Below are 21743 nucleotides of genomic sequence, written 5' to 3' on the forward strand. Positions count from 1 at the left end.
ATGAACAAGCTGACGCAGTGTCATTCGCACCGTGAATCCCCCCATGGGAACATACTAAAGTCTGGTTCCAAATAGGCTCAATTTCCTTCTATTTCTTTGTATTTCTCCCTCGTAGGGGTGGGGGTGTTCAAACCAAAGGCACCTTTAAACCAAAACTCATATCACACATCTTACAATACTAAGACACTCAGCAGTGAAAGGGTGTCTGCTGGTAAAAAATTCCAAACAATCCTAAAAGTACTTCACTACTAAACCACACCCTGTTAGCTATGGTATTGGAGTTCTGGTCCTTGATCCTTTTCTAAACTTCCGGTGCGGCACGACGCGGTAAGTTTTCTGCTTTTTTTCTCAAAGTATACTCTGTTTTACACCCTGTAAGCCTTCGATGCAGTTGTAGACATATGTCAGGTAATACCTCACCAAGTTGTATGGTGTATGAGGCTGTCGTTGTGGCACAAACTTGCAATGAAATCTTCGATCGGGAGGTAACGTCCCAGGTCTTCTTAGATTTGATGTGGTAATGTCCTTGATGTTTACCTTTCGGGAGCATTATCGTCCGTTTTCTATACATATTTTACAGTCTAACACATTCACGCATTAAGTCAGCTGCTCTTCCCACCTTTCTTATCAACAGAAGGTCCATGCTCCGTGCTCAGACGTCAGTAGTCACTCCATTCATTGTCCTATGTATTCATGGGTAACGTCCTTGTCTTTTTCGCCAAGCAAGGCACAAAAGATAACGTCTTTGTTCACTTTTTGAAAGAACAATTGCAACACTGTTTTGGCCAGTTTACAGTTGATATATGTGTTCTAAAATCTCTCAAGCGTTGAATTGCTTCTAGGGGTACTACAAGTGTTTCCTCAAGTCTACTAACGTGTTTTGGGGTGTTTTCGCATTTCATCATGAAGCCAACAGTTCAAAGGGTGGCATTCAAACTGAATACCCCTTCCCCTACAATACACAATAGCATGAGTATTTCTCTGTTATGAATTCGTTGTTCCTTGTTTCAGCTGATGGACTTCAGGTGTTATCACTGTGAAGCTAAATTTGACTCACTCCGCGCCACTAAAGAGCACCTTGAGTCAACGCATTCTGACAAACCACTCAAGTTCCGTCAGTTAACAATTGATCATGCTACAGGAAAACAAGTGCTAGTAAGCAAGTTATTCAAACATGAAACCGCAGGACCCAGAGAAAAAGAAGAAGAAGAAAAAGAAGAAGAAGAAGAAGAAGAAGAAGAAGAAGAAGAAGAAGAAGAAGAAGAAAAACAATTTCTACGGGCTGCAGCTGCAGCCCGTCTAAAAAAACAAGGTCTGTTGTCACACTGGATCACCCTTCACGAGATTATTGCAAATGGCATATTGCCAATGGATAATATTGCGCTCCTTCTCTTTCTAGATGTTGTGACTTTCTATTCTACAAAGGAAACATGTGCAATGAGATACGCAAGTCAGACCAAAACGTTTTGGCAAACAGCTTACAAGCTTTTTGGTGGGAAGCTTCTCAGATTTATGGGTGGCCCAAAAGGATTAGGTCAAGTTGTTGAAGGGTCTGCTGAATCTTCAGGTAGATGCCTCTCATCTGAGGCAAAGGTAAATTTCATTGTACCGTCACTTAAATGCTTGGAAACACAGAATGTCGGAGAGGCAAACCCTGGGATTATGCAGCAGTGTATAGAAACCCTCTCACAAACAACCAGCACTGTGAAGATTTCGTTTGATTCCAAGAAGATCAATTCGTGTTTGAGCGACAGTCATGGAGACGAGGATCTCTTCGACAATGAACAAACGCCTACACTGAAAGAGACCAAGTTAAGATTGGACACTGAAAGCAAAACAGTGGACGAGCTGCAAGAGAAACTGGAAAACGGCAACCTATCGCGTCGGATCCACAGATGGACCAGGTGCAGTTGCTTCCACCACGACCTCCGAAACGTTTAAGACACTGCCATCTAGCGTTTCCACAGACAAATCCGCCATCTGAAACAAGCATCACCTCGCACACCATTAACATTTTGTTTGAATCAAACAAATGTAGGCTCAATCCCCCCTCCTAGTCTGCAAAAACAATGCACAAAATTTTCATTGTTTTCTCTACTTTATCTTTTTTTCAACTGACATCATGTGCATATCGCTGTTGGGAATTTAGAACAGATCAATCAACTGTAAACTGGCCAAAACAGTAATGCAATTGTTCTTGCCAAAAATGAACAAGGACGTTATCTTTTGTGCCTTGCTTGGCGAAAAAGACAAGGACGTTACCCATGAATACATAGGACAATGAATGGAGTGACTACTGACGTCTGAGCACGGAGCATGGACCTTCTGTTGATAAGAAAGGTGGGAAGAGCAGCTGACTTAAATTTAATGCGTGAATGTGTTAGACTGTAAAATATGTATAGAAAACAGACGATAATGCTCCCGAAAGGTAAACATCAAGGACATTACCACATCAAATCTAAGAAGACCTGGGACGTTACCTCCCGATCGAAGATTTCATTGCAAGTTTGTGCCACAACGACAGCCTCAGACACCATACAACTTGGTGAGGTATTACCTGACATATGTCTACAACTGCATCGAAGGCTTACAGGGTGTAAAACAGAGTATACTTTGAGAAAAAAGCAGAAAACTTATCGCGTCGTGCCGCACCGGAAGTTTAGAAAAGGATCAAGGACCAGAACTCCAGTACCATAGCTAACAGGGTGTGTAAACGTGCTTTTAAAAAGAGCCGTTATTTTTCCCTCTATAATCAGTATTGTGTTTTCTGCGAACATGTAGTCTATTTAGATGGTTGTCATGTGCACATGAGTTGCTAAAGCGTTTTCAGTTGGGCATATGTCGAAAAGCAAAGAATTAGCCCTTTGAAAACCATCAGAACTGTCACACAAAAATAACATTTACCTATCTCACCAACTGACCAAACATAGGGCTTTTCCTTATGTATTATGTATTGTCATGTTTTTTGTAGCATACTTGTGAAAACAGCCACCACCGTTGTAAATGATACTTTAAAGAGCATTATTTCATTTTTACAGTTGAAGGACAACCTGGACTGCCGTATATTACAGCTGTTTTACAATCAGCCAAAATTTTCTTAACAAACGTATGTTTAAGAACAACTCCCATAGTGAAATTGAAGGAAAACAAAGTGAAAACCCCCCTGCCATAGAGGAGCTAAAGAATCAACAATAAACGACTGTATGGATAGCTTGATGCACGAATGCATTGCGGACATGTTTGTCTCCAACCAAGAGAAAGTTCTGTCTGCCAACCGTTAGATGACCCCGCCCAAGTCTGTTAAGGGACCGTTTGACCGTTATAGAACGCGTCTTTTTGATTTTTTGGCACAGTTGGAAACGGTTGATTTTTATCCCTACCATTGTTTCCAAACATTATATAGGAATGTTTTGTGAACAACGGATAATAGCCGCTACTCGCATGTGTAGCAAAAGTGAGCGTACATACTCACCCTGGTCGTCCAGCCGTTGTCCGTTGCCCGTCTTTATCTGTCTGTACTGAACATTACCTTTGGATATTTCTCCAACGCTATGAAGTGAAGAAACACCAAATGTTGCAAAATGTTGTATGACCCCAAGAGCTCAAAAAAGATACTTGAGAACTTTGACCTTACCATAAGGTCAAGGTCACAGGGAGAATTAATGTGGTCTAAAAACTGCAAAATTTCACATTGTGCCAGTTTTCTGGAAAACAAATTAAAAACAGCGGGCTTAGTTTTGTATGGTATACAAGAAAAAGAAAGCCTTATTTTGGTTGACCTCGCTTCAATGTCAAGGTCAGAGGAGTCCTTCAAAGTTGAATTGTAGACATATTTTGATGTGAGCTTGCCCCTTAACTTTACTATGGACGATATCTCTTACAAACTTAAACACTGAGTGGGGCGTTTGTTAGAGTTTCATAGTGAGCCACATCTGGTCACATGTCGTCAGTGTCAAGGTCACATTGACCCCTATGAAAAATGTGACCAAGACGGGTAAAGAAATCACTATTTAAAAGTGACCATGTGTCTTGATAAAAAGTGTTAAAAAGCACCATTATCCTTTGTATAATTATGTTGAATTACTGGTCTTATGTTCAGTGACCTTGGATGAACTTGACTTTGGGTCAAGGTCATATGTATTTTCGTAAGAGAAATGTGTAAAACAATTTGTATCGAATGATGCTATTGACAGTTTCAATTGTTTGACCTTGAATTTCGAGGTCACATAAAGGTGAAAGTCATGTAAAGGATACAGTTAGCATGTTTCAATGTATATTTTATGAACCAGCTGTAAGACAAGTCCTACGGGCCTAACCCTTTCTTGCATTGAAATGCCTTTTCTCTTTTGCCTTCTTCTACGGTACCCCTTGGTTATAGAGGATCCAGCTCTGTATACATGTTTACCCACAAATGTATCCAGGCATCGTAGCCACTTTAGTGAAGGCTAGGTTCAAGTGTAAACAATCAACTCAAGGGCTCAAGTAACAACTGCACGGTTACAGGAATGTGCATGCCCAACCTCCATCTTCCTCCATCCTGGCGTCTCTGAGCTACACACACACACACACACACACACACACACACACACACACACACACTCACACACACACACACACACACACACACACACACACACACACACACACATATATATATATATATATATATATATATATATACTCTTTAATGATTTGTACAGACAGATGAAGACGGGCAACGGACAATGGCTGTACGACCAGGGTGAGTATGTACGCTCACTTTTGCTACACATGCGAGTAGCGGCTATTATCCGTTGTTCACAAAACATTCCTATATAATGTTTGGAAACAATGGTAGGGATAAAAATCAACCGTTTCCAACTGTGCCAAAAAATCAAAAAGACGCGTTCTATAACGGTCAAACGGTCCCTTAACAGACTTGGGCGGGGTCATCTAACGGTTGGCAGACAGCACAAACACCCTGTGACTGCTCGCAAGGAAAAAATAAATCTGGATGGCAGTATGGCTACAACTACGTCGTTTAGTGTAACCATAACCCCTGAATGTATGAACAGCAGAAAAGGCTGTCTTTGACGTCACTGTATAATAAGAAGCACAAAAGGGATTTTTTGGAACTTTCTCTTGGTTGGAGACAAACATGTCCGCAATGCATTCGTGCATCAAGCTATCCATGCAGTCGTTTATTGTTGATTCTTTAGCTCCTCTATGGCAGGGGGATTTTCACTTTGTTTTCCTTCAATTTCACTATGGGAGTTGTTCTTAACATACGTTTGTTAAGAACATTTTGGCTGATTGTAAAACAGCTGTAATATACGGCAGTCCAGGTTGTCCTTCAACTGTAAAAATGAAATAATGCTCTTTAAAGTATCATTTACAACAGTGGTGGCTGTTTTCACAAGTATGCTACAAAAAACACGACAATACATAATACATAAGGAAAAGACCTAGTTGGTGAGATAGGTAAATGTTATTTTTGTGTGACAGTTCTGATGGTTTTCAAAGGGCTAATTCTTTGCTTTACGACATATGCCCAACTGAAAACGCTTTAGCAACTCAAGTGCACACGACAACCATCTAAATAGACTACATGTTCGCAGAAAACACAATACTGAATATAGAGGGAAAAATAACGGCTCTTTTTAAAAGCACTTTTAGTAGTGAAGTACTTTTAGGATTGTTTGGAATTTTTTACCAGCAGACACCCTTTCACTGCTGAGTGTCTTAGTATTGTAAGATGTGTGATTTGAATTTTGGTTTAAAGGTGCCTTTGGTTTGAACACCCCCACCCCTACGAGGCAGAAATACAAAGAAATAGAAGGAAATTGAGCCTATTTGGAACCAGACTTTAGTATGTTCCCATGGGGGGATTCACGGTGCGAATGACACTGCGTCAGCTTGTTCATTTATCTTTAGTATTTTCTTCAACTTTAACTTTTAGGACCAGGTTGTGGCAAGCTAAATACACAACACGACGACGTCTCGGAAAAATAGTAAGGATTATATAGGGAAAAACAACAGTGTCAGTTAATGTCCGTTTTGAAGGTGTTAGTGGTTGGGGATTTTGAAAAGCATCAGACATCAGGCAGATACAATCCTTTCTGCGTGTTCTGGTGCAGAAAGAGTTTTCAGTTTATACATTGGGGTGACCAGTAGATACCGTTTTACAACCATAGCCCCAAACGACATTTACAGAGCCCAAAGAAGGATTAGGGTCAATTTCAAAGCCACTTTTCCATATGAAGCGCCAACTTTATATGAAAATGTGTTTAATAAACATCAAAGGACTGAGGTTGAACTTTCTGATAAGGGACATTTTAAACCTAGTCATTGTCACTTCAACGTTGTTCTCTTATTTGCTTGGATCATGGTAGCGGTAGGACAGATTCTCATTTCCTGATTGGGTAAAGTGCCCTCCACCTTTAGTAGCAATCTGCTATATGTGAGTTGGGTAAGATATGTAATTTAATCAAAAATTTTAGTAATAAATTTTCATTTGATTAATATACTTACCCAACTCACATCGTTTATTCCCTCCCGCCTCCCCGCTGTGGGGGTTATATGTTTCTAAAAAAGAAGGGAGTTGGGCTTCGTTTTGGAATGATGCAAATGGCGGCGTATGCGCACGCATACGGAAGTCAGACTAGATATTGGTCTGGCATTTTTAGAGTGGTCTCCCTTGTTACCAAGGGGACGCGTACAGCGTTACCAGCACTGAACCAGGGTTAATTGCTATATGTCAGTTGGGTAAGTATATTAATCAAATGAAAATTTATTACTAAAATTTTTGAGTCATGCAAACACATGAGAAAATATGGAACGTTCCACGCAGTTTCGCTCTGACTGCTGTTATCGCTGCGTGCCTCTCAGAACATGCTGCGGTCACGCTTGGCTGGGCATCGCTGTGGCACCAGAATCATCCCTTAAATATCAAACCTTGCCAAACAAAGTATATTTGGAGCCACATTAAATAAGATAGTCCCAACACTAAATGTTTTTGTGAAAATAGTTAAACAAAGGTTTTTGATCGAAAAGTATAATGCTTGTGTAAATAATTATTATGGTAAATTTGCAAAGGATTCGTGTTTATATAGACACTTTTTTCATTGATGCTATAGGATAATTGAATTGATTGATTTCGTATGAACATTTTTGAATGTGATACTCCCTGTTTTATTTTTTCATAACACATATTATACAGTACTTTTACGCCTATAATTAAGCCCCATGTATACTTGGAGGCTAAAGTGTGACCACTTTTTTAGCGAGTGGTTATCGACAATTAATGACCGGTAATTTTTAATGAGTTGGGGCATTCTGATCAATCACAGGATCTGTTTCATTAAAACGCCAACTTGATTGAATTACAATAGACCTTTTTCGCTTAGATTTTGGTGCATGCGCAGTGATCTTTGAAGTTAGATCTGCCGGAAGAAGGGGGTTAAAGGAAAATCGACAACGAGGCTTGGTGCAAAGTAAAGTGCGGAGACGACGAGGCAAATATTACTGTTGTGTTTACAACTGCAACAGTGGAAGGAAGAAAGAGAAATACGGTGGACAGAATTTGTCATTGTATGACTTTCCGATGGGTGTAAGTGCGAAGGCGCAACAGTGAAGAACGCGATGGGTGCAAGCAATCCGACGACAGGGGTTTGTCGTGCCATTGAAATTTCTGCTCGCGTCACTTCGTGTCTGGCATGGCCATCAACGATGCCAACTCCGTTGACTTCGTACCCACCCTTAATCTTGGATATGAGAGAACAGTTAACCCAAGAACAAGTGACACTAGCAGAAGGACAAGGTACTGGTCAGAGACGTGACTTTGTCCGCTGAAGACCGACGACAAGCAGGCCGTTTTGCTTCCACCCCCCAGTGTTAACGCTGAAAATATCATTGGAACTGGAAGAGACTCAGAGCCAAGTAAGCTTTGTTTGTTTTTATCAATTTATGATCTACTGACTTAAAATTTTCTTCCTACATCAGTGTATAAGAATCTTAAAATGAATCGGCAGCCCATAAAGGATGTATAGGAAGGGTCACGAAACAGATTCAAGATTTTAGAAAACAAACAAACAAGATCTGGACATATGTCGACAAGCCATGTGCATTCAGTCAACCGACTCTTAAATCAATGATGCAGTTTTCAGGGCAACGATGATGCCCATGCTGAATCACTTTTTTATTCTCAGAAATGTACCATTGAATTGATGCAACAACAAAAATACCACTAGATTTCTACAATTTTGATTTTGCATAGAACACTCCGAAATATTTTCCGGGGAGCATCTCCGGCACCCCTAAGTTTTTTCAATTTCAAAAGTTATTCCCCTCATGTATTTTCATGCATAAATGCTGTGAGTGTGATGCATGTGTAATCTGATAACAAGATCATTGATGCTAATGTATACATTTGATTTTGTATACTCACGGAATAAAAATATACTGTTCAAAAAAAGAAACGCATAGCTTGTAATATTTGGTTAATTTAGTTATATGGCTACAAGGATATCCACCAAACTGCAGAAAATGTTTATCTGGTCGTCGACCTTTCGTCCATTGCCACAAGTGAGCTCTGCACGTGACGCATGCGTTATCAGTGGCTACAATGTCAAAATTGCTCATTTGGCATGACCACTCGTCATGCTTCAGTGTAATCTCGTGAAACTCGGGGAATATTGAGCTCTCACCATGTCTTCCAAAACCCATAAAAGCGGATTGTTCGCCACAAAAAAATCATACGACAATTCAGCGACGAAAGATGGCCCGATTGAGCAGAGAAGACTGCCAAATTGCATTGGGTCGTTTACAAGCAGGCCAAAGTCAAAGTGCAATCGCCAGGCACTTCCACGTGTCCCAGAGCACCATCAGTAGACTGTGGGGCAGGTTTCAAGCCACTGGCTCCGTTGCTGACTTGCCACGAGCGGGAAGACCAAGGGCGACAACTGCTGCTCACGACCGCTTCATACGGCTCCGCCACCTCCGGAATCGTTTCCTGTCGGCCTCATCTTCTGTCCAGGCTCTTCCCGGGCCACACCGATTATCGGACCAGACCGTGCGGAACCGCCTGCATGAAGCTGGTTTGAGAGCTCGCAGACCTCACAGAGGAGCTGTCCTCACCCGCCGCCATCGCCAGAACCGAGTGCAGTGGGGCAACCAGCACCTTCGCTGGACCGTCCGGAATCACTGGAGACACGTGTGGTTCAGCGACGAGTCCTACTTCCTGCTCCAGCGACATGATGGTCGGAGGAGGGTCTACCGGAGAGTAAACGAACGTTACGCGCCCAACTGTGTGGATGAGGCACCCGTTCATGGTGGTGGAGGCGTCATGGTGTGGGGGGCGATCAATACCGCTGGAAGGAGCACCCTGGTGCACGTCCAAGGGCGCATAACTGCCCAGCGATACGTGGAGGAAATTCTGCGCCCACACGCCCTTCCTCTTCTGGCTGACCAGGATGCCATATTCCAGCAGGACAACGCTCGCCCGTACACAGCACGACTCACCACCCAGTTCCTCACCGACCACCATGTCCAGGTGCTTCCCTGGCCATCCATGTCGCCAGACATGAACCCGATAGAACACCTCTGGGATGAATTGGACAGACGTGTGCGCAGGCGAGAAGAAGCGCCGGCAAATCACCGCGATCTATTGCAGGCACTTCAGGAGGAGTGCGACACCATCCCACAGCAAGATATCCGGCATCTGATCCAGTCCATGCCCAGAAGGTGCCGGGCAGTTGTTGCTGCTCAAGGCAGTCACACCCCCCTACTGACTTGACAGCCTCGGCACCCAATCGTATTGATTGACTGATTGATTTGAAGATGCAAATGAACTGTGTGTGCATTCAACTGTGTCCATACCAAATTTCAAACAAATAATCTAAATATTGGATTTTCTGTTAATTTTTTCGAAAAAGAAAACAAATTTGGCAAGTAGCAACTATGCGTTTCTTTTTTTGAACAGTATAACTTAACATTGTTTAAAATTTAATATCTCAAAATCGGAAAAAGTTACAGGAGTGAGTTTTGTACCAACGTAAAGCTTGTTCAATTGCTCATTATGGGCAAAAAAACGGAATAGTCTGGCTTGTTCCGTTTTTTTGTTGCAATTTGAGCTCAAAGACGCATGGTGTCATTTTGGAGTTTACAAACTTAGCACTGTGTGTTTGACAGCGCTGTGCGTGCACTGGTTGATCGCAGCCGCGGGGGCAGATGCGGCGAAGTCCTGGGATGGTTCTGGCAGTAACAGTAGCCGGGTGGAATCGATTACGCAGATGCTAGCGCACCCTAATGAAGCGGTCTTGCTGAGGATTGGTGACACGGGGCCGTCCTTGGCGAGGCAGGTCTCCAACGTTACCGTTGTTTTGCTGGTACCTTCTTCGCCACAAGGCAAATGATTGCCTGGTCACTCCGAATCTCCTAGCAACATCAGTATAAGTCATCCCTCCTCTCAACATCCCTATTGCGACGAGTCTATCGTTCACACACGTTCGTGGCATGGTGAAAGAGAAAGACAGAGTGGACAGTTTTGGGCAAAGAGAAAGAAACATTTTAGTGAGTTGTTCTCACTCACAAACAAACGGACAAACCAAAGGCAGTACTTTCATGCAATATTCGTGGATCAGCAGCAGACCTTTTGCAGGTTTCAAGTACGGGTAGACGTGCCCCGAGAGTCAAAGAGTGCAGGCCTACCTGTTTACAGCACACACAGCGTGCACTGGCTGTCGGCAGCGTCGGCAAGCTTAGGCGTCAGTCTAGTAAACTCCAAAATGACACCATGCGTCTTTGAGGACCAATTGTGAAAAAACTAAGCAACCGAGAACATTCCGGTTTTTTTCCTCTTCTCAGGAATTGATGGTTCTATGATCGTACCACCCCGCTCTCCTGCAACTTTTTCCGATTTTGAGATATTAAATTTTAAAACATGTTAAGTTATTTTATTCCGTGAGTACAGAAGCGGCCATTCCTTTGCCCTCCGCATCTAGTGAGAGCTTAGGACCAGGGCCAGATCATGCCTACACAAAGAGGGATACGACTACCCGTTATTGGAACACAGACTACGCTCAAGTTGGGAGAGCTGCAGATGACAATTACAGAACAGGCCTCTGTGATTAAGCGTCTGACTGAAGATGTTTCTTACTTGAAGAAAGACAAACATGAAGCTAAAGGAGAACATGTATAAGCCCTTTTTCTGTCGATTCTCTACTGACAAACGACACTGCAGTATAGTTTTACACTGGTTTTGTCATGTAATGGAGTATATAATTTACTCTGGCGCTTTATAAAATAATTATCAATCAAATCTCTGGTCTGGTCTAAGTTTGTTGCATGAATGATTTTAATTTGTATGTGAGCTTACGAACATAACGATTTCCATTTTAAATAAATGAGATCAAGATAATTAGGTAGACAACATGTCAAGAGACGTTTATTCTTTATTTCTTGTTATATTTGAAGGATACTATACGGCTTAGTTTTAAAATGGCTTCAAATTGTCTCCCTTGTACAGACAATTTTGTACACAATTTGTTTTCACTTAGTTATTTCTTAAGGAAAATTACCACCAAAAAAAGATTCAAAACAATCTTTGGCATATCTACAGTTTAATTAAAAGAAAAATTGTATTTTATTCTAAGTGATAAATAAATACAGACAAATCTTGGGACTGTGCATAAGCTGATCGGCTTGAACTCAAGTCGCAACCAAGAATCTTCTGTGACTTTTGAGTTCAAGTCTGTCAGCTTGTGCACGGTCCCAAGATCAATTTAATAAGATTTTTTCCTTGTTATAGCTTTGAAATAAAAGTAAGTAAAACAAATTGTGTACTAAAATGTTTGTTCAAGGGAGACAATTGGAATCATGTTTTTAAAAATCAGTGAATTGCATTATAATTTCCTCCAAAAATAACAAATAAATGAGAAATAAATTTTTAAAAAAGTGCTAATGTTATTACCTCGATCAGATCAATGCGTATGTCAAGAAATTTTTATGTTTGCTAATTTAGTGATCCGCTTATGACTTTTTCATGCACAGGGCTTCTAATTCACTCACTCAAAAGCGCATGTCTGCATCCACATTCACACACGTCCATATCGGCACATTTGTAAGGGATGGTGACAACACACTCTTGAATAACAAACATGGCACAAAACGAATGAACATTTCAAACATTTCGCTATTGAATCAAATCATCAGTACATAGATATCAAATCATAAATCATCTCACAAAATACCTCCTTGCCATTCCGAAGTCGAAGAATAACACAGTCCGGCACTACACACACTACACTTTCATCACTGAGAATCGCTGTTCACAACACATTTCCTCGGCTCTGATACGTTCTACGAATAATACACAAAAGTCCTGGAAGATGGTATAGTCCGTGCGAAGACGAAACACTTCTTACTATCCTCTGACACAAGTTATCACCAGCTTCCATAGTCTTCTATCTTAACTGCAGGCATTTACAAAATTAAACCTGAACTCACACACAGAGGTGACAGCACTACGTACCCTCCCTCGCTGTGAACAAAATACTGATTTTACCTGTGCAAATAGGTCACATGATCGCTCATAGATACCGTAATAATATCGAAACTGTATGCATTTTCACTTGACATGCGAGGTTCACATAAATTACATGTGTACATAATACTGTTTAAATCTTAAGATGTATTTTTATTTATTCCAGTGGTGCAGTCACTTTGTAAAGAGAGTCGGTTAAATAAAAAAATGTATTATCTCCCCTGCACCACTCCTTAGTCTATATCTCTGTGTTTGAGGATAACTCTGGTGTGACCAGTGTGCTTGTCTTCCCCTGCCACTGAAAACGTCTGTCCACAAGATACAATAGGGATACAAAATTTCTAATTAATAATGCAATTTTTTTTATTAAACATTTAAAGTTTAATATTTTGGAATCTTCTCCTATGTTATTAATGAATATTTAGAGTATTTTGAGGCACTGAAAGTAGTTGAGTGCAAAGAACTAGTTTCGTCTGGCTACAGGATAAAACAGTGCTTATCCTGCAATTCTGGAACTTTTCCCCCCATTTTCTGCCACTTTTCCCTTTGACTCCAAGAGAAGAGCATGGTTTTAGTGATGAGGATCATGAATTTTTCCATATATGTCTGCTTTGACAGAACTTAAGCTGTACTGTTGTCTACAATTGCTGTCATGTGGCTGTTTAACTTTCTAACCTGACAAGGCTGATGTCGCAAAATTTGCCTTGAGGTTTTCTATTGAGGGTTTTTCGGTTCTTTTTCGTACGGAATTTTTTTTGCATCCTAAATAAACTACTGTTGAAGTTCCCGTGGTTTCTTGTGACTGCTCGGATGGATATTCACACTGGTATTGGGAAAAAATATCACACCTTGAAAACCCTAGTTCAGTATATAACCATATGCAGCCTTCAAAGGTTGGTACCGGTTGTTGAAGATCTCTTCGTCGCGCTTCCTTGCATCCAGACTTCTTGGGTCAAAGTTGTGGCCTTGAAGAGTCGTCCGGGGAAACTTGTCTTGTCTTGAAGCATACCTGAAAATGAAATTATTTTTTTACTTGACAAATCATATGCTGGGTACAGATGCTAAAACAAGTTGCGCCAGTCTGTCAAACTCACAAAATGATACTGAACGCAGTACATTTCACAGGGACAATGCTTAGCTGAAAACCAGCATCCACGTCGAATAAGGTACGTGGCAACCCAGCATAGCGCAGTAGCAAAACCGTCCCACAGGAAATCACGCTTCCCTGTGTTAAAACAAAATCTGTTTAACTTTCTAAGGTTGCAGCCCTGAAAGTCCAAAAAATGGTGCGAAAACGTACTATCCAGAGAGCAAATTTTACAAACCAAACCAACAATTTGATTCAGCATCTTCACTCGCATTTGGCGAGTAGATGAACATTTCTACTGACCAGTTATATGCTTCTACTCACCATGGCGAGCAAAATATTTGCCACTTTCACTAAGTTTCAGGGCTGGTTTGTTTCTAACTTAAACATAATGTTGTAGTTTTCCGGAAATTGCTCTACACACATATACCACCGCCCTCGTTTCTTGACTAAATGTAAAATTCATAGTTTGATGATGCACTTTCTAAATATCACTGTTTCTCTTTCCCCAAAGTTGTAGCTGTTATAGTTAACAAGCTCTATATTTTAACTTTGAGACTTATGTTCTGAAAAAAAATCACACTCTGATGTAAACCTTTAGGTAACACAACCCTAATTTCTTTAATATTAATTATTATACAAACTTACTTAACAATTTGTATGTCATCGAGCGCAGCTGGTGCAGTTTTCTTGGCAGCATGCCCCTTCCACATGTATACATTTGTAGTGTGTACAAGTTTTGTCTGCTGGCACAGTGTCGATTCCTTCAGCCGTGTAGTGTGAAGCGGCGAAAAGTGTGGCAGCCAGATGGTTGCAAAACTGTCCTTTCTGTGTAAAAAGAACAACACACAATCAAATTCTGTTTGTGTCATCTTGATTTTGTTTAGCCTGCTAATAACAAATAACTTTATCTTTCCCAAAATTATCTTTCAATGCAAAATAGGAATTCCTACAGAGAGCTTGTAGGCGCATGATGTTGATATAAAATATATACCGGCTCAGAATGGAATTTGATCTTACTGCAGTGATAACCTTCAGTGACAAGAGGATTCACAAACACTTGTACACACATTAAATAAAAGTCCACACTCAGTTACCAGGTATATTGAACATGCCTAGCCAACATGGCATGATCTCCTGTAGATACTGATTGAGATTACAAAAACATGCTGCTCATAACTTTGTCAAAAAAGACAGCTTTTGCATGCAGACATTTTCAGTAGAGAATAATGAATCTCTGTGTGTGTTTGTGTGCAATGCATTATATGACTGAATATGAAAACTGATTGTGTGAGATACCAAGTAACGCAGCCATCATAGTCCAGGCATCTTAGCCACTTTAGTGAAGGGAACGTTGAAGTGACAATGACTAGGTTTAAAATGTCCCTTATCAGAAAGTTCAACCTCAGTCCTTTGATGTTTATTAAACACATTTTCATATAAAGTTGGCGCTTCATATGGAAAAGTGGCTTTGAAATTGACCCTAATCCTTCTTTGGGCTCTGTAAATGTCGTTTGGGGCTATGGTTGTAAAACGGTATCTACTGGTCACCCCAATGTATAAACTGAAAACTCTTTCTGCACCAGAACACGCAGAAAGGATTGTATCTGCCTGATGTCTGATGCTTTTCAAAATCCCCAACCACTAACACCTTCAAAACGGACATTAACTGACACTGTTGTTTTTCCCTATATAATCCTTACTATTTTTCCGAGACGTCGTCCTGTTGTGTATTTAGCTTGCCACAACCTCATACATGGTCCTAAAAGTTACAGTTGAAGAAAATACTAAAGATAAATGAACAAACTGACGCAGTGTCATTCGCACCGTGAATCCCCCCATGGGAACATACTAAAGTCTGGTTCCAAATAGGCTCAATTTCCTTCTATTTCTTTGTATTTCTGCCTCGTAGGGGTAGGGGTGTTCAAACCAAAGGCACCTTTAAACCAAAATTCAAATCACACATCTTACAATACTAAGACACTCAGCAGTGAAAGGGTGTCTGCTGGTAAAAAATTCCAAACAATCCTAAAAGTACTTCACTACTAAACGTGCTTTTAAAAAGAGCCGTTATTTTTCCCTCTATAATCAGTATTGTGTTTTCTGCGAACATGTAGTCTATTTAGATGGTTGTCATGTGCACATGAGTTGCTAAAGCGTTTTCAGTTGGGCATATGTCGAAAAGCAAAGAATTAGCCCTTTGAAAACCATCAGAACTGTCACACAAAAATAACATTTACCTATCTCACCAACTGACCAAACATAGGGCTTTTCCTTATGTATTATGTATTGTCGTGTTTTTTGTAGCATACTTGTGAAAACAGCCACCCCTGTTGTAAATGATACTTTAAAGAGCATTATTTCATTTTTACAGTTGAAGGACAACCTGGACTGCCGTATATTACAGCTGTTTTACAATCAGCCAAAATTTTCTTAACAAACGTATGTTAAGAACAACTCCCATAGTGAAATTGAAGGAAAACAAAGTGAAAATCCCCCTGCCATAGAGGAGCTAAAGAATCAACAATAAACGACTGCATGGATAGCTTGATGCACGAATGCATTGCGGACATGTTTGTCTCCAACCAAGAGAAAGTTCCAAAAAATCCCTTTTGTGCTTCTTATTATACAGTGACGTCAAAGACAGCCTTTTCTGCTGTTCATACATTCAGGGGTTATGGTTACACTAAACGACGTAGTTGTAGCCATACTGCCATCCAGATTTATTTTTTCCTTGCGAGCAGTCACAGGGTGTTTGTGCTGTCTGCCAACCGTTAGATGACCCCGCCCAAGTCTGTTAAGGGACCGTTTGACCGTTATAGAACGCGTCTTTTTGATTTTTTGGCACAGTTGGAAACGGTTGATTTTTATCCCTACCATTGTTTCCAAACATTATATAGGAATGTTTTGTGAACAACGGATAATAGCCGCTACTCGCATGTGTATCGAAAGTGAGCGTACATACCCTGGTCGTCCAGCCGTTGTCCGTTGCCCGTCTTTATCTGTCTGTACTGAACATTACCTTTGGATTTTTCTCGAACGCTATGAAGTGAAGAAACACCAAATGTTGCAAAATGTTGTATGACCCCAAGAGCTCAAAAAAGATACTTGAGAACCTTGACCTTACCTTAAGGTCAAGGTCACAGGGAGAATGAATGTGGTCTAAAAACTGCAAAATTTCACATTGTGCCAGTTTTCTGGAAAACAAATTAAAAACAGCGGGCTTAGTTTTGTATGGTATAAAAGAAAAAGAAAGCCTTATCTTCTGATACCATTTTGGTTGACCTCGCTTCAATGTCAAGGTCAGAGGAGCCCTTCAAAGTTGAATTGTAGACATATTTTGATGTGAGCTTGCCCCTTTAACTTTACTATGGACGATATCTCTTACAAACTTAAACACTGAGTGGGGCGTTTGTTAGAATTTCATAGTGAGCCACATCTGGTCACATATCGTTAGGGTCAAGGTCACATTGACCCCTATGAAAAATGTGACCAAGCCGGGTAAAGAAATCCATGTGTCTTGGTAAAAAATCTTAACAAAGCAAAGCCCATGCAACTCTCATGCTTGACCTTTGTCTTAAAGTGACCTTGACCTTCAGGTGACCTTGAAGGTGAAGGTCTAACAACTGAAGCTGGCAAGGACATTGTACACTATTAGAACTGGTTTACAGATTTTTCCTACCAAATTACACATGACCTTTGGCCAAGGTCAAGATCATCAAAGGTCACACATCACAAGGCTATCAATTCAAGACATAGGAAGCATAAACATACTTATTGGCACTTTCTACAAAGAGACATTGTCACTTTTAGTGATTCAATTGCCCGTTTCAGTCACATTTCATAAGGGGCAAAGTGACCTTGACCTTGATGATATGTGACTAAATGTGGCTCAATATCATTATATAACATGTGCCCCACACAATTATGAAGTTTGAAAGATTTTTTTTTATAGTTCAGGGTCAAGGTCACTTCAAAACATGTATACAATTCAACTTTGAAGGACTCCTGTGACCTTGACATTGAAGCGAGGTCAACCAAAATGGTATCAGAAGATAAGGCTTTCTTTTTCTTGTATACCATACAAAACTAAGCCCGCTGTTTTTAATTTGTTTTCCAGAAAACTGGCACAATGTGAAATTTTGCAGTTTTTAGACCACATTCATTCTCCCTGTGACCTTGACCTTACCTTAAGGTCAAGGTCACAGGGAGAGTTCTCAAGTATCTTTTTTGAGCTCTTGGGGTCATACAACATTTTGCAACATTTGGTGTTTCTTCACTTCATAGCGTTCGAGAAAAATCCAAAGGTAATGATTTGTACAGACAGATGAAGACGGGCAACGGACAACGGCTGTACGACCAGGGTGAGTATGTACGCTCACTTTTGCTACACATGCGAGTAGCGGCTATTATCCGTTGTTCACAAAACATTCCTATATAATGTTTGGAAACAATGGTAGGGATAAAAATCAACCGTTTCCAAATGTGCTAAAAAATCAAAAAGACGCGTTCTATAACGGTCAAACGGTCCCTTAACAGACTTGGGCGGGGTCGTCTGACGGTTGGCAGACAGCACAAACACCCTGTGACTGCTCGCAAGGAAAAAATAAATCTGGATGGCAGTATGGCTACAACTACGTCGTTTAGTGTAACCATAACCCCTGAATGTATGAACAGCAGAAAAGGCTGTCTTTGACGTCACTGTATAATAAGAAGCACAAAAGGGATTTTTTGGAACTTTCTCTTGGTTGGAGACAAACATGTCCGCAATGCATTCGTGCATCAAGCTATCCATGCAGTCGTTTATTGTTGATTCTTTAGCTCCTCTATGGCAGGGGGATTTTCACTTTGTTTTCCTTCAATTTCACTATGGGAGTTGTTCTTAACATACGTTTGTTAAGAACATTTTGGCTGATTGTAAAACAGCTGTAATATACGGCAGTCCAGGTTGTCCTTCAACTGTAAAAATGAAATAATGCTCTTTAAAGTATCATTTACAACAGTGGTGGCTGTTTTCACAAGTATGCTACAAAAAACACGACAATACATAATACATAAGGAAAAGCCCTATGTTTGGTCAGTTGGTGAGATAGGTAAATGTTATTTTTGTGTGACAGTTCTGATGGTTTTCAAAGGGCTAATTCTTTGCTTTTCGACATATGCCCAACTGAAAACGCTTTAGCAACTCATGTGCACATGACAACCATCTAAATAGACTACATGTTCGCAGAAAACACAATACTGATTATAGAGGGAAAAATAACGGCTCTTTTTAAAAGCACGTTTAGTAGTGAAGTACTTTTAGGATTGTTTGGAATTTTTTACCAGCAGACACCCTTTCACTGCTGAGTGTCTTAGTATTGTAAGATGTGTGATTTGAATTTTGGTTTAAAGGTGCCTTTGGTTTGAACACCCCTACCCCTACGAGGCAGAAATACAAAGAAATAGAAGGAAATTGAGCCTATTTGGAACCAGACTTTAGTATGTTCCCATGGGGGGATTCACGGTGCGAATGACACTGCGTCAGCTTGTTCATTTATCTTTAGTATTTTCTTCAACTTTAACTTTTAGGACCATGTATGAGGTTGTGGCAAGCTAAATACACAACAGGACGACGTCTCGGAAAAATAGTAAGGATTATATAGGGAAAAACAACAGTGTCAGTTAATGTCCGTTTTGAAGGTGTTAGTGGTTGGGGATTTTGAAAAGCATCAGACATCAGGCAGATACAATCCTTTCTGCGTGTTCTGGTGCAGAAAGAGTTTTCAGTTTATACATTGGGGTGACCAGTAGATACCGTTTTACAACCATAGCCCCAAACGACATTTACAGAGCCCAAAGAAGGATTAGGGTCAATTTCAAAGCCACTTTTCCATATGAAGCGCCAACTTTATATGAAAATGTGTTTAATAAACATCAAAGGACTGAGGTTGAACTTTCTGATAAGGGACATTTTAAACCTAGTCATTGTCACTTCAACGTTGTTCTCTAATATGCTTGGACTATCAAGTTAATCCCACAAAACATACAAGCCCAACAACACTTACCCAGCAACACACTCGCAGTAGGCTCCAAGTGCCTGTCCGGTCAGCGTCACTTTGTTGCGAGTCTGCTTCATTGACGTCCCACACTCGCTCTGAGTCTGATCACCACAGTTGCTTAGCTGTTGTGCCATGCACAAATACATTTTCTGTACACAGTATGTGCATCGTTTACCCCAAGGTTTCGCATTCTTTGCGCTGGATGCGTCGTATAACTTGTCCGATGTCGAACGTCGACGCAGTAGTATCAGTAAGTTGATCCAGAGATCTGTATCTGTGCCTGTGGTCGATCACGTCTGCTTCGCTTATAGTTATACAGGGGAAGTTCGCCAAGTCTTTCGTCCATATACCACCAATAGCCGTTTCAAACCATACCTTCGTGCATGTCCTTGACTTTTTGTTCATGATTTTGAACAAGATAATCCGTTTTCTTGCAGAATTTCTAAAAGTATTCCTCTCACAACAGTACTTCGAGCACCGAAAGTGAAAGAGGTATTTCAGGCCATACTCCTAGAGACCCCCAGTTCCGGTTATCAGAGAGAGGCTGCCGTGCCCTAAAATCTCATTGGTCGAAACGCTGGGGGCAAAGGTTATATGAAAAAGGTCGATAACCACTCGCTAAAAAAGCCACAACCTCAACTAGTCTCGGTTAGCTTTGAGGGTCATTTTACAAGTAGGAAATATGAAGGCCAACGAAATACCGAGACCATAAGGTATGCGAAGTGATGACGTCGAATACGTGACGTAAGCGTTGATGCATGCCCGGGAATCAAAACTGATATCGACGGAAATGTCGTCGATATCACTTTTGCACTGAGCTCAGTTTTGCCCAATTGACCAATGGAAATCCACGTAACACATGAAATAGCAATATAAAGGGATGTAATTCGTTTATCCCAACAGCAAAAACGTGCTGGCCAAAACAAAACTGAAACACCTTTCGTTATTTCGTATTTTGTTATTTCGTTTTTCCTGACCATATTGGTGTGTTGGAGGGTGTTTTTAGGGTTTCAATGATTATTTCTGGCCAGAGAAATCCAACTGGCCTTGTGTACACGCATTGTACACGCATTCACCGGGCCTTTCAGTTTCAGTCGCGTTGCACAGTGAGCACTGCCGCTCTTCAAATGTTTTGCATCTCACAAAATAGACATTCCCAGTTGTTCCTCTTTTGACAGATATCCGCATAGCTCAGTGGTTAGCGCGGCGATGCAATTCCTGAAGTCATTTTTAAACGATAGGGGAATAAATTACCTTTCTGGCAATATACTTGGTTTTACTATAACTGGCAGCATCACAAAGTTCTTCAGCTAAATATATGTGTTTAGGTTTTTTTATGATGATTAGTGTAGAATTTTATTCTAATTAGGAATAGAATGGATGAAAGTGTGTGCTCATACATTTGGATTGAAAGGCTAGGAGACAATGTAAAAGTATTACCATCAACACACTTTTTAAAGTTATCTCTCCTCTATACTATACCCGTCATAAAAAAAAGTAGGCAGATACATTTAGCTGTAGATTTTGTGATGCGGCCAGTTATGTTAAAACCAAGTATTTTGCCAGAAAAGTAATTCATTTCCCTACCGTATGAAATAAAGAATTTCATTTTTCACGAATTAGTGTTTATGCAGGGAACCGGAGACCTAGGATACCCCCCAAAATCACATTCGCAAAAGCAAACAAGCAGACATTAAAATACATAAAAAATTAAAATAAGCAAGAGTGGGAAGGAAGGTGACGTGGGACGAGAGAAAAAAGAATCGGGACATTAGGCCAACAAACAAAAAATAGTCTGTTTACGGTAACATAGGCAAAAAATAGGGTCGGTAGGTCGGGAATTTTATTTTATTTTTTTTCCCCAAAACACATATTTTAAGTTATTTTGCCAAAAAACAAAGATTTTTTTAATTTTTTTATTATTATTATTATTTTTTTTTCCCCAAATGCCCCAAAAAAGTCTGGGGTCGCGCGAAAAAAATAGGGTCGGTCGGGATACCGTAAACAGACTTTTTTGGTTTTTTTGGCCTTACCTGCAGTGGGTGTCGTTATCCACCGGATGACAGCCGGTCAGCAGGTCCACCAAGAAGTAGGG

General features: G+C 40.6%; 2 protein-coding genes across 2 annotated transcripts in view; one reads left to right on the forward strand and one right to left on the reverse strand.

The window, feature by feature from the left end:
* Positions 1 to 11079, forward strand: part of LOC138966256 (epithelial membrane protein 3-like) — a 91559-nt gene extending 80480 nt beyond the window's left edge. Inside the window, exon 5 of the mRNA XM_070338398.1 lies at positions 10949 to 11079. The gene's annotated coding sequence lies outside the window, so the exon portion shown is untranslated. The remainder of the gene's footprint in view (positions 1 to 10948) is intronic.
* The window catches only part of LOC138966253 (uncharacterized), a 33250-nt gene that overhangs the window by 10034 nt on the left and 1473 nt on the right, over positions 1 to 21743 (reverse strand). The window contains exon 1 of the mRNA XM_070338393.1: positions 21682 to 21743. This exon is cut by the window's right edge and continues 1473 nt beyond it. Coding sequence (XP_070194494.1) covers positions 21682 to 21743 — 62 coding nt within the window. The remainder of the gene's footprint in view (positions 1 to 21681) is intronic.

Source organism: Littorina saxatilis, linkage group LG5 (assembly GCF_037325665.1).
Source record: "Littorina saxatilis isolate snail1 linkage group LG5, US_GU_Lsax_2.0, whole genome shotgun sequence".
In the NCBI taxonomy this organism is placed as follows: Eukaryota; Metazoa; Mollusca; class Gastropoda; order Littorinimorpha; family Littorinidae; genus Littorina; species Littorina saxatilis.